Genomic DNA, 14797 nt, shown 5'->3' with positions numbered 1-14797 from the left:
ATACCACACATGTATATATTTACAGGGGCGGGTGTTAAAGAATCGCCAAAATCGTAGAAATGCGCCATCCCATTTTGTGCATGCAAATTAAATAGGACTTTACATAAAAATGTTATTTTCCATCCCCCTATAATAATTTTAGCAATCTATACGTTCATCTCTAGTGATAATCGTTATTACTATTATTTTAGTGTGTAACGGACATCACTAGAGACGTATTTTACTGTAGAAAGCTCAGGTATAGACAGGACAGGGATTGGGTGAAATGTAAACTTTATTTGCGACTTTATGTATATGTTGTGTAAGTGTTTGGTGCGACTTTTTTTTTTTTGGCTCTGCGACCTGGACAATGGTAAATGTCTGGGTCACAGTGCCAACAAACTTCCTGGTTATGTTCAGGAGGTATAACATAAGAATACCCCACTAGTAAAGCTCAGGGGGGAATTACATAATAACTGTATGTGACAATCAGAGACAAATGTATAGTATGTTCTCTGATTGGCAGGAGAAGGGTTAATAGGGACAATAGAGTCCCTGCCACCCCCCTCCTGCTGTCACATACAAGTTATGCAGAGAGTCAGATCGTTTCTCTGTCTCTCTCTCTCTCTCTGCTGCACTGCTCCGTGTCCCTCTTCCTTTCTTGTTAGATCGCAAATTGCTTGCTTAGACAGGAGGGGGGGACACTTTGGAGCTCTATATCTTTGAACTGCATCAACATATCATGATGCTTTCAATTGCATTTTAAAGAGGAGAATCTCATCTTTAACCGCTTCCCGACCGGCCCCTGTAGATTAACGTCGGCGCGGCTTGGGCTCTGTGCCGCGCCGATGTTAATTAACGGCCCCTTTTAAAATGGGGATCGGGTTTCCCCAAGGGTCGGGAGCTCCGTGGACCCAGCGCTAATAGCTGCTGGGGTCCACGGAGACATGATCAGGACCTGATAGATTCAGGTCCCGATCATGTAGCGGCCATGTCAGGGAAAGTTTGTTGGAGTAACAAACTTTCCCTGACATGCGATGCCGCCCGCAGGTTAGATGATCCTGCGGGCGGCATCGGAAGCAAGTATTAGCTATATCTTATAGCTAACACTGTGCCCAATGTACTCCGCTCGGAGCTGGTCTCCGAACGGAGGTTTTAACCCCTTAGATGCCGGCGGTGAAACATCACCGCCGTATCCAAGGGGCTTAGAAAAAGATAAAGTGCCCCCTGGGCACCCCCCGCGGCGAGGTCGGGGGGTGCCCATAAGTATCTTCTGCAGCCTGAGGTCTGACCAGTGACCCCAGGCTGCTAAGAGCCCCCAGTACCTGGTTGATCCTACCAGGTATTGAGGAAGCCAGCCGATACGTCTGTATCGGCTGGCTTCCTCCATAGACTGCAATGCACTGTATTGCAGTCTATAGCATAGAGCCAGCGATCCTCTCTGATCGCTGGTTCTAGTGTCCTTATAGGACAAATAAAAAATGTAAATAAAAAGTTAAAAAACAAATAAATAAAGTGTGTAAAAATTTTTTATATAGTTATAAAAACCCCAAAATTCCCTTTTCTTATATAAAATTAATGATATAAAAAAACCAAACAAAATATTACTAAAAACAATACATATTTGGTATCAACGCGTCCGTCATAACCTGTACAATAAAACGGAAACATTATTTAACCTACACAGTGAATACTGGGAAAAAAAACGCAAACAACCCGGCAAAAGTAATGTTTTTTCGCCATCTCACCTTACAAAATATGCTATAAAAAGTGATCAAAAAGTCACATGTACCCCAAAACAGTACCAATACAAAGCACAGGTTGTTCTGCAAAAAATAAGCCATAAACCAATTCTGTCAACCGAAAAATGTTACGCGTCTCAGAAGTTGGTGATGCAAAAGTAATTGATTTATGTCCCCAAATGGATTTTTTGTTCTGCAAAACTTGTAACACATAAAAAACAATATAAATGAGGTATCGCCGTAATCGTACTGACCCGCAGAATAAAGGTCACATGTTACTTATGCTATACGCCTTGCTGAAATTTTTTTTAAAGGCAAAACACAATACCAGAATTGATAGGGATTTTTTTAATTCTCCAAGAAAGAGCTAATAAAAGTTAGTCAATATGTTAAAAACACCCAAAAATGTTATAACAAAATACATCTCATACCGCAAACATCAAGCCCTCATGCGGCCACATCACCAGAAAAAAAAAAAGAAAAAATTATAGCTTATACAATGTGACAAAAATAAAAACAAAATCACCAAATCATAAGAACACAACTCGCTACGGCAGGAAGGGAATGTATAAGCTGTGTGAGCGAATATTGGGGTACAAACCAGATTTAGAGCTTACGACGGAAAATAAACCAGAACTGCCCCCCAGAGTGAACCCCCCCACTCAAACTTAGTAGCTACTGCGGATATAGTAGGGAATTTGGTGTTCCCAATGTAGTCCGCACAGCTTACATATCTACTATTCACCATCCGCTGTGCAATCACGTTTAGGATACTATTGCCCGATACACCCCCTAATAAGTTCTTTGAGGGGTGCAGTTTTTAAAACGGGGTCATTCTCTAAGGGATTCCACTTTACTGGTACTTTAGAGGCTCTACAAACCTGACATGGGCAACCCGATAGCAAACATCTGAATCTGCGATCCAAAAAACAAAATAGTGCTCCTTCCCTTCTGTGCCTGACTGTGCCCAAACAGCCGTTTCTACCCACATATGGCATTAAGTACGTTATCCTGGGTACACCAGTGTTATACATGTGGGCATAAACTGCTGATTGGGTACACAGCAGGGCGCAGAAGGGAAGGAGCGATATGTGCTTTTGGACAGCTGATTTAGATTGTTGGTTTTTGGACACCATGTCACATTTGTAGAGACTCTAAAATTTCCCCTACAAAATGGGGTCACTTGTTGGGGAATTCAAAATTACCGGCACCTCCAGGGCTCTGCAAAAACAACATGGCGTCAGGAAACCTCCAAATCTGTACACCAAAAGCTAAAAAGTGCACTGCTCCTTCCCTTCTGCACCCTGCGGTGTGCCCAAGCAGCAGTGTACACCCACATATATAACTTCTTTCTACCCGGGACAGCCCCTTAATATTTTTAGGAGTGCAGGTCTCTGATAACACAGAGTGGGTGCAACTCATTGGGCACCGAAATGGCAGATTTCTTTCAAAATTTTAATTTTCATTTTGTGTATTAATTTTTGGGAAGCGTTTTTAGGCTCAGAATGATAATACCCCTTGATACATTCCTTGATGGGTGTAGTTTCTAAAATGGGGTCACTTTTGGGGGGTTTCCATTGTATTGATACTTTAGGGGCTCAGCAAATGCGACATGGCACCTGAAAACTATTCCAGCCACATCTGCCCTCCAAAAACCAAATAGCGCTCTTTCCATTCTGAGCCCCGCCATGTTCCCATACAGCAGATTATGGCCACATATGGGGTATTGCCATGTTCAGGAGAAATTGTGTAACAAACTGTGGGGGGCTTTTTCTCCTTTAACCCCTTGTGAAAATGAAAACTTTGGAGATAAAGGGACATTTTAGTAATTTTTAACCTACACATCCCAAGGTTATTAAAATCTGTGAAATGGCTATAGGGTCAAAATACTCACTATACCCCTCAATGAATACCTTAAGGGGTCTAGTTTATAAAATGGGGTCATTTATGGGGATTTTCAATTGTTTTGGTAACTCAAATCTTGTTCGAATGTGCAATGGGTCTGAAACATTTTGAAGCAAAAATTGTGTCTTGAAACCCAGTTGGTGCTCCCTTCTTTTTGGGCCCTACTGTGCGTCCGTACATAGGATTAAGGCCACAAAGTGTACATTTTTGAACACAGGAGAAATGTGGTAATCTATTTTAGGGTGTTTTTCTTTATTTTCATGTGTTTTAGGGAAAAAGGCTGCCTTTAAAATGACACTTTTGTGTAAAAAAAATATGAAAAATTTTTGTTTGATGCAAATTTTTTCAAAACCTATGGGGTCAAAATACTCACTATAACCCTCAATAAATACCTCAAGGGGTCTAGTTTCCAAAATGGTGTCACAATTTGGAGGTTTCTACTGTTTGGACACCTAGAGGGCTCTGCAAATGGGACATGGTGCTTGATCATGATTCCAGCAAAATCTGGCCTCCAAAACCCAATTAGCGCTCTTTCCGTTCTGAGCGCTGCCATGTGTCCGTATATCAGTATACCAGCACATATGGGATATTGTTGCATTCAATAGAAAGTGTGTAGCAATATGTGGGTTGCAATTTCTCCTTTAACCCCTTTTGAAGATGAAAAATTGGGGGCTAAAGTGACATTATATTAGAATTTTTTTTTTTTTTTTTAATTTTCATGTCTCAATGGTAAAAAAAATCTGTGAAACACTTGTAGGGTCGAAGTGCTCACTATACCCCTGGATACATTCTTTGGGGGGGTCTAGTTTTCAAAATGGTGTCATTTTGAGGGGGTTTCCACTGTTATGGCACTTCAGGGGCTCTGCAAATGTGACATGGTGCCTGAAACAGATTCCAGCTAAATCTGCCCTCCAAAATCCCAATAGCGCTCCTTCTGTTCTGGACCCTACAGTGTGCCCATACATCATTTAACATTCTCACATGGAATAGTTTCATGCTTGGGGGGAATTGTTTAATAGAATTTAGAATGCGTTTTCTCCTTTAACCCATTGTGAATGTGTAAGTTCTAGGGCTAAATGAATATATTAGTGAAAAAAAACTGAAATTGTAAATTTGACCTCTATTTTGTTTTAATTGACGTGAAATGCTGAAAGGGTTAAGAAACTTCCTAAATGCAGTTATGAATTCTTACAGGAGTGAAGTTTTTAGAATGGGGTGATTTATGGGGGTTTCTAATAGAGAGGCCTTTCAAGACCCCTTCAGAACTGAACTGGTCCCTTGAAAAATATGTGTTGGAAATATTCTTAAAAATTTGGAAAATTGCTGCTTGACTTGTAAGCCTTATAACATCTGAATAAAATGAAAGGGCAATTAAAGTTTGATGCCAATATAAAGCAGAGATATGGCAAATTAAATGTATGAAGTAATTTGGGTAGTATGACATTCTACATGAAAGGCATGCAATTTCAAAGTTTGAAAATTGCATTTTTTTCTAAATTTTCACCAAATTTCCTATTTTTTCATAATTAAAGACAAAACATATTGACCAAAATCTACCACTGACAGGAAGTACAAGGTGTTGCGAAAAAACAATCTCAGAATCACCATGATAAGTTAATGCATCTCAAAGTTATTACCACCTAAAGTGACACATGTCAGATTTGAAAAATGAGGCCTGGTCATCTAGGTACTTTTAGGCTCAGTCTTGAAGAGGTTAAAATGATATCAAGAACTCGATGATTGGATGTACAGTTTTGGAGCAATTCACTGTTGAAACACTGTCGGGAATTGAGATCTGCAGTTGGATCTCAATGCCAAATAGTGTTTTCAACAGTGAATCGTTCCAAGACTGTAAGTAAAATCATCAAGTCCCTGGTATTATTTTAAAGATGAGTCTCTTATTTAAAATGCATTTTAAAGCATCAAGATATGTTGATGCAGTCCAGAGATATCGGCATTAGTAGGGAGGACGTACTAACTACGTCCTCCGCTACTGAAGTGCCACCTTGGGAGCACGTACAGTGTACGTGCCTGGCAGCGAAAGGGTTAAATGATGCAATGGCCCAAAGTCTGGTGAAACGTTAAAGAAGACTTATCACTATGTACAAAATGGTAAATGTACAAAATGGTAAATTGGTAATGGTATTTCCTATGGTAAACTTTTTAGCACAATTTCCCACTTTTAGTATATTACCCACTTTTTTGTAGCCATTCTTTGCTTTGGCTAAAAAAAAAAAAAAAAAAAAAAAAGCTGCAAAATCTGCAACAAAAAATCTGTTTCTACAATGTAGGGCTTGAGCCTTAATTTGATTTGCGTTCCTGTTGGAAGGCTATGACTTCCCTTGTTTTGGCTGTTTTCCCTGTTCTTATTTGAAAAATTAATAAAGTTAATAAAAAAAAAAAAAAAACACCTTCAAAGTGGCTGCATCTGAGGAAGTGAGCAAGGGTGGCACCTGCCGTCTGGTCATATAGGTAGCAAAGCCCGCAGCATAGCATCAGCCAGGAAGAAGCCTTCGGGAGGCAGGGGGTGGGACTTTGGAGCAGGACTCAGGGGCAGGTATGCAGATTTTGCATCTTCTGTGGTGGGAGGTAGTGGGATACTTGCCCAGGACAGTTTAGCATTAATGCTTACAATGCTAAAATGGTGCCTTGGTCAGCATTAGTGCCAGGTCCCTGCGGTATAATACAGCTGAGAACTGGTGGCTATGCCATATTTAAACACTTGAAATCTGCTGTACTATTACAGTGGATGTCAGGAAAGGTTTAAAAGAATACACCAGTGATTTCTTTTCCCATATCATATACAGCTACATCTTCCATGCTTCACTGTGGCTAGAGACTGCAGGCCTGTACCTTGCTGATTTGCCTAACACTACCTAGGTACAAATGTCTCTTGCTTCAACATTGTAGTCAGAGAACATCATATGTTATGGGGAAAAAAAACTAAACAAAAGTTCATCCAAAAAAATCCAAACCTTTGCACAATTTTTTTTTTTCATAGAGTCAACATATTCTGACACCTGTTACATTTTTATATTTCCGTGTAAAGAGATGCATGTGGCATCTCTTTTTGGAGGGTCAGATTTACTTTTTATTTATACCATTTTGGGGAATGATTATTGCTTTGATCACTTTTTATTAAAAAAATTTTTTGCAGCTAAATATTAAAATAAGGCAGTTTGGCTCTTTTGATTTTTTTCCCCCACTATGACAGTCACCATAAGGGAAATATTTTTTTTTTATAAGTTTATAGACCAGGCGCTTTTGGACATAGGGATACCTAATGTATATGCATTTCACAGTCTTTTTTTTTGTTGTTTTTTTTTTTTTTTTTTAACTTTTATGTGTTCTAGGGAAAAGGGGTGATTCAAATTTTTATTTATTTTTTTAATGCTAAAATGCCTTAGCTAAAGGGTTAAAATGTACCAGAGTTATGTGCCAGTAACACTTATTTGAGAATGTAGTAGATGAAGGGAACGACTTGCAACACTCTTAGGTTAAAAATCCATTCTTTAATTTAATCCATTAAAACATAGTACACACATAGAAAAATAAAAGCTGAAGAAAAAATGAAAAAAGTGCAATCATAAAAGAAAACGCTAATGTGTTTTGGGGTGAACCAACCCCTTAGTCACGCCATACTCACTCCTGATCACTCATCTGTGGCCATAGTCGAGTTAAAGTTTGCTAAATATGTAAACACATAGGGTATATTCACAGTGTAGGTTAGCCAAGGTTTCTGTCTTAAAGTTTTATTATGGGGATATATATACTACGCTTGAGACCTTTTGTCATTTGCCTCTTGACGAAGCCGGGTATCGGCGAAACGCGCGTCAGGCATTTCTCATTGTCCCACCGATGATGTACTGAGAGTTTCTCTTGCGTTTCTACTATTTGATTTAGAATCATGTCTGCACCTCTGGGTATGTACGAGTATTCCCTGTAGGGACACTCTTTATTCCAAGATGATAGTATTATTATGACTGCATGTATATTCTGTGGTCAGACTGATATATATTAGCTATTATGGCTTTATTTTTTTGGCCATACTGTATTATCACTTCAGGCATTTTTTCCATATGTGATATTTTACAGCTATTTGGGGGTTTCTCTCAGTCTTCGTTTGTGGGAGGGTAAGGTATTATACTGCCACTTTGTGGGGGGTCTTGTTCCCCTTGTTTGTCTTTCCTATCTTATGTGTTGTTTTGATTTGGATTATATAGATTCATTAATAAAATTATTCATATTTTATTATATTTTGGGAGTCTTAATTTGTTTGTTTTGTACACTTTAAGTGGTTTTTGAGACCGCTGTCATTATATTAGTTTTGGTTTTCTGTCTTAAAGTGAACTGCTATGGCTCAATAGCGAGAACAAATGAAGATTATTAAAACTATAAAACCAAAACAATTCATAACACAAGGTTGCCTCACATCCATATACAGTCCTATGAAAACGTTTGGGCACCCCTATTAATCTTAATCATTTTTAGTTCTAAATATTTTGGTGTTTGCAACAGCCATTTCAGTTTGATATATCTAATAACTGATGGACACAGTAATATTTCAGGATTGAAATGAGGTTTATTGTACTAACAGAAAATGCGCAATATGCATTAAGCCAAAATTTGACCGGTGCAAAAGTATGGGCACCCTTATCATTTTATTGATTTGAATACTCCTAACTACTTTTTACTGACTTACTGAAGCACAAAATTGGTTTTGTAACCTCAGTGAGCTTTGAACTTCATAGCCAGGTGTATCCAATCATGAGAAAAGGTATTTAAGGTGGCCAATTGCAAGTTGATCTACTATTTGAATCTCCTCTGAAGAGTGGCATCATGGGCTACTCAAAACAACTCTCAAATGATCTGAAAACAAAGATTGTTCAACATAGTTGTTCAGCGGAAGGATACAAAAAGCTGTCTCAGAGATTTAACCTGTCAGTTTCCACTGTGAGGAACATAGTAAGGAAATGGAAGACCACAGGGACAGTTCTTGTTAAGCCCAGAAGTGGCAGGCCAAGAAAAATATCAGAAAGGCAGAGAAGAAGAATGGTGAGAACAGTCAAGGACAATCCACAGACCACCTCCAAAGAGCTGCAGCATCATCTTGCTGCAGATGGTGTCACTGTGCATCGGTCAACTATACAGCGCACTTTGCACAAATAGAAGCTGTATGGGAGAGTGATGAGAAAGAAGCCGTTTCTGCACGTACGCCACAAATAGAGTTGCCTGAGGTATGAAAAAGCACATTTGGACAAGGCAGCTTCATTTTGGAAACAAAAATTGAGTTGTTTGGTTATAAAAAAAGGCGTTATGCATGGCGTCCAAAAAGAAACAGCATTCCAAGAAAAACACATGCTACCCACTGTAAAATTTGGTGGAGGTTCCATCATGCTTTGGGGCTGTGTGGCCAATGCTGGCATCGGGAATCTTGTTAAAGTTGAGGGTCGCATGGATTCCACTCAGTATCAGCAGATTCTTGAGAATAATGTTCAAGAATCAGTGACGAAGTTGAAGTTACGCCGGGGATGGATATTTCAGCAAGATAATGATCCAAAACACCGCTCCAAATCCTCAGGCATTCATGCAGAGGAACAATTACAATGTTCTGGAATGGCCATCCCAGTCCCCAGACCTGAATATCATTGAACATCTGTGGGATGATTTAAAGCGGGCTGTCCATGCTCGGCGACCATCTAACTTAACTGAACTTGAATTGTTTGTCCAAAATACCTTTATCCAGGATCCAGGAACTGATTAAAAGCTACAGGAAGCGACTAGAGGCTGTTATCTTTGCAAAAGGAGGATCTACTAAATATTAATGTCACTTTTCTGTTGAGGTGCCCATACTTTTGCACCGGTCAAATTTTGGTTTAATGCATATTGCGCATTTTCTGTTAGTACAATAAACCTCATTTCAATCCTGAAATATTACTGTGTCCATCAGTTATTAGATATATCAAACTGAAATGGCTGTTGCAAATACCAAAATATTTAGAACTAAAAATGATTAAGATTAATAGGGGTGCCCAAACTTTTTCATAGGACTGTATATGCAGGAGGAGCAAGATCGGCAGCACTGTATACAGAAGGCTTATCAATAACCTAATTATAGTATATTAGTTTTTTTTTTTATGCTAAACACAGTGTTCAGCTTAAGGGGAGCAATGTGGGGCTGGGCAGAGAGTAAGAGGCAATGAGCACCTCATTTACCTAAACGAAATATCAAGCCAATATCAAATTATACAGCACCAGTATGACAGTACTTATGCATAATTACTCTGTATGGCACTATGCTTATTTTCACAGGGGTATCTGAGCACACAAATGTACTAATATTGCACTCCTTTTAACACTAACAGTGTATCCATCAATCTGGCAATTTTAATGTCCTATGGTTATAGCTATATTCCTATATAGTCCTATGGTAATGGCTATATTCTTTTATACATACAGGCTTGTTGATCTGCACTGCAGTTCCTCAGATTTAGAGTGGGGGGGGGGGGAATCGGTCAGCGTGGAGGCTAGTCAAAACAAGAACATCACGCTTGTTCTTGTATTTGACTAGCATTAGCTTGTCAGAACAAACAACCCTGCTTTCCCTATGGTACAGTTTTTGTTCTGTAAAGGATTTTGGGAGCCCTTTTGAATTTTGGCAGCAAGGCAAGTTAGAAGGGAGACACTATTGTAGAAGTCATCCATATTTAAATAGTATTCGTAGTCCAGTATGGGGCAAAGCCCATTCTATCCTCCCACTTCTATCTAGGACAGAGGGACAATCTGGTGGCTCAATATCTGTCTTTAAAGTAGACTAGTCAAAATGTTAATTGAGTTGAAGATAAAATGATCTTCAAACGGTATAACCTTAAAGATGACACGTTCTCAATGTATTTTTTTTGAAGAAAAAAAAGGGCCCATAATCATCATTTGGACCATTGACAGAGCAGTATAGTGAAGATGTCCTATTGGGATAGACCATGATGGATGTCTGGAGAGGCTAGATGTTTCTTTGTTTCTCTATCAACCACCTGAAGAATCATTACACACTAGTGATGAAACGCATAGCGTGAGAGAGGAATGGTCATAAGGGTCAGATGTGGACTGCCCTTGTAAGGGCAGGAGTTTTGTGGGGTCAAAAGACATAACAAACTGGAGTGAGGGCTAGCAAACGACTGATTATCCTGATGAATGATGGTCCCGCCTCTGTAAATATGAAGATGACGGTAACATCTCTGCCTGTTCTGGTCTCTGCGCCGCCCTCTGCTCGCATGCGGCAGCGCAGGAGGCTTGCACAGTTTGATAACTTGCTTAGAGTTTTTGGTTGCATTGTCTGAACACTGTCCTATTCCTTTACCATGTTAATTGATTTTCCACCACACCCGTCTCCTTCACCTTCATTTCCCTCTGCTCCTCTAAGAGTTAAGTTTTGTTTTGCCCTGTGACATAAAAACTTTACCTCATCCCCCTAATGCCTCTTCGACATGAAATACAGTAGGTGCATAGTCATTTTAACTGTGAATTTGAAATTCTTTGTTTAGGTTTTGTTTTGTTTTTTGTTTTTTTAAATTGAGATAAAAAATTTCAAAAAACAGAAAACTTAATCCCCAATGTCCAATAAAGCTTATAACTTCCCCCCAATACCCAATCTGCTATACACTAGCAATAATATGATTTTACAATACATTGTATAAAACAGAGCCTACTGCACTAGTATAACAAATATTTATAAGTAATATTTTAAGTTGTATTTTAAACACTATATATATATATATATATATATATATATATATATATATATATATATATATATATAGTATACACAAACACACACACTCTTGAAACCTGTTTGATTTCGTATTTAGTAAGGGATAAAACTGACAGCTATTCAAAAAGGGAAAGTAATCTGGGACTGAAGGGATTAAAAAGCGCCAAAAATTGCCAATGCAAATATATGCAAATCTTACAGCTGTTGTGCTTTCACTGTTTTGTTGCCCAAATTTCTTAAAACAGTCAAAAATACATATAAACCAGATAAATATATATATAAAATAGATAAATGCATCCAGATAATTATTAAATAGATATTCTTTGGCATATATCACCTTATACACGCCTATTGATTCAAGGTGTGTTTGCTAAGTAGCAGACAAACATACTATAAGGCGTAGTCCGCCATATTGCAGAAGCGCAGCAGTTTTTTTAAACTACAGTTAGGAGTAGCTAGAAAAGGAATGGAAAATACAAAGAAAGCATTTAGATGTTACTCTTCTGTTAAATCCACTTTTGACTTTGGCTCAAGAAACCACAGCAAAATCTGCAACAAAAATGCTGCGTTTCTGCAATGGGGTTCTTAGCCTTCTATACTTCATAGATCGTATTTTCTTCATTCACTTACAGTACAGACCAAAAGTTTGGACACACCTTCTCATTCAAAGAGTTTTCTGTATTTTCATGACTATGAAAATTGTAGATTCACACTGAAGGCATTAAAACTATGAATTAACACATGTGGAATTATATGCTTAACAAAAAAAGTGTGAAACAACTAAAATATGTCTTATATCTTAAATATATCTTATATTATCTAGGTTCTTCAAAGTAGCGACTTTTTGCTTTGATTACTGCTTTGGACACTCTTGGCATTCTCTTGATGAGCTTCAAGAGGTAGTCACCGGAAATGGTTTTCACTTCACAGGTGTGCCCTGTCAGGTTTAATAAGTGGAATTTCTTGCCTTATAAATGGGGTTGGGACCATCAGTTGTGTTGTGCAGAAGTCAGGTGGATACACAGCTGATAGTCCTACTCAATAGACTGTTAGAATTTGTATTATGGCAAGAAAAAAGAAGCTAAGTAAAGAAAAACGAGTGGCCATCATTACTTTAAGAAATGAAGGTCAGTCAGTCTGAAAAATTGGGAAAACTTTGAAAGGGTCCCCAAGTGCTGTTGCAAAAACCATCAAGCGCTACAAAGAAACTGGCTGACATGAGGACCGCCCCAGGAAAGAAAGACCAAGAGTCACCTCTGCTGCGGAGGATAAGTTCATCCGAGTCACCAGCCTCAGAAATCGCAGGTTAACAGCTGCTCAGATTAGAGACCAGGTCAATACCACACAGAGTTCTAGCCGCAGACACATCTCTACAACAACTGTTAAGAGGAGACTTTGTGCAGCAGGCCTTCATGATAATATAGCTGCTAGAAAACGACTGCTAAGGACAGGCAACAAGCAGAAGAGACTTGTTTGGGTTAAACAACACAAGGAATGGACATTACACCAGTGGAAATCTGTGCTTTGATCTGATGAGTCCAAATTTGAGATCTTTGGTTCCAACCACCATGTCTTTGTGCGACGCAGAAAAGGTGAACGGTCGGACTCTACATGCCTGGTTCCCACCGTGAAGCATGGAGGAGGAGGTGTGATGGTGTGGGGGTGCTTTGTTGGTGACACTATTGGGGATTTATTAAAAATTGAAGGCGTACTGAACCAGCATGGCTACCACAGCAGTGGCATGCTATTCCATCCGGTTTGCGTTTAGTTGGACCATTTATTTTTCAACAGGACAATGACCCCAAACACACCTCCAGGCTGTGTAAGGACTATTTGACAAAGAAGGAGAGTGATGGGGTGCTACGCCAGATGACCTGGCCTCCACAGTCACCAGACCTGAATCCAATCGAGATGGTTTGGGGTGAGCTGGACCGCCAAGTGAAGGCAAAAGGGCCAACAAGTGCTAAGCATCTCTGGGAACTCCTTCAAGACTGTTGGAAGACCATTCTGGTGACTACCTCTTGAAGCTCATAAAGAGAATGCCAAAAGTGTGCAAAGCAGTAATCAAAGGGAAAGGTGGCTACTTTGAAGAACCTAGAATATAAGACATATTTCAGTTGTTTCACACTTTTTTGTTAAGTATATAATTCCACATCTGTTAATTCATAGTTTTGATGCCTTCAGTGTAAATCGGCAATTTTCATAGTCATGAAAATACAGAACACTCTTTGAATGAGAAGGTGTGTCCAAACTCTTGGTCTGTACTGTATGTTATACTCTGCATGGCCCATGGACACATACATAGAACCAATGTTGAATAACTCCTTTATACATATAGAAACAAACAATTTATATTGAACCAAACAATTTATATTGAACCAAACAACATGACTTAATAATGTTTACATTCAGTTGTTAATTTGTAAGTTTGCAGTACACAAAAATTATTAGTATACAAGAATAGTAAAAAGTATCACCGTTGTTAGTCATTTATATTCGAGTGTCACTACATGTCACTATATTTGTATTCAGAGTTTCCATTTAAAAATATTTTATGCTTAAATGTCAATCTTACCTAACATTGTCATGTCTTTGAATATAAATCTTATGGAAAATTCTCTCAGGCGGCTTCAGAAAATCTTCCTTCATTTCCATAGCAACATTTCTAGGTAAAAGGCTCATTAAAAGACGCTCCTAAAGGAAACATATTTGAAACATAATTTTAATATTCCTAAGGGTTTCAGTGAAACAAAACACACTTCTGAGACCACAGCATATAAAAATTGACATTCAATCTTCTCTTCCCCCATAACAAGAAACAATAATTTTTTCTGCATGGCAATGCTTGAACGAGACTGAGGTGAAATACCAGGCATGTCCAATGAACTAACTCTGACTTCAACATAAACCGATGAATTATTTTTTTTTTCATATACATTATACAGTCACTGATATTGCATAATTAGTTAAATACATAGTTATTAATACAAAGGCTGTCAGCCATTTATGAAGGAGTTAAGGAGGAGTTGGGAGCCGGAGAACGGATATGGAAAATTAGAGGAGTTAAATTTGGAGTTGGTGGTTTGGCCGCCCTCTGCTACGACATCACCCATCCCACTTGAGCAGCTAGAGTAGAAGGCCTAATCCCATGCACCAACCGGCTCATTTGTATAAGACATCAAAGTTGTTTTTCTCCACATCTTCAAAAGTGATATACATAACAAATGTATGGCTTTTATCAATGTAATGTGCCCCCTGTAACACAGTGCTGACAGATGAATATATTTGAGGAGGTGGTCGACTCCCTTTAACTGATAACCTATATAAGATGACCTTGAGAAACTTACAGAAACTGCCAAGACATATATCCTCATATAAGACACTTTTACATAGATCTGGCTAT

General features: G+C 38.7%; 1 protein-coding gene across 2 annotated transcripts in view; it reads right to left on the bottom strand.

The window, feature by feature from the left end:
* ADCY1 (adenylate cyclase 1) overlaps positions 1 to 14797 on the bottom strand; it is a 219057-nt gene that overhangs the window by 134115 nt on the left and 70145 nt on the right. For both annotated transcript variants that reach the window (XM_075271083.1, XM_075271084.1), the window contains exon 3: positions 13970 to 14088. In XM_075271083.1, coding sequence (XP_075127184.1) covers positions 13970 to 14088 — 119 coding nt within the window. The remainder of the gene's footprint in view (positions 1 to 13969; positions 14089 to 14797) is intronic.

Source organism: Leptodactylus fuscus, chromosome 4 (assembly GCF_031893055.1).
Source record: "Leptodactylus fuscus isolate aLepFus1 chromosome 4, aLepFus1.hap2, whole genome shotgun sequence".
In the NCBI taxonomy this organism is placed as follows: domain Eukaryota; kingdom Metazoa; phylum Chordata; class Amphibia; order Anura; family Leptodactylidae; genus Leptodactylus; species Leptodactylus fuscus.
This window is presented reverse-complemented; position numbering and strand designations above follow the sequence as displayed.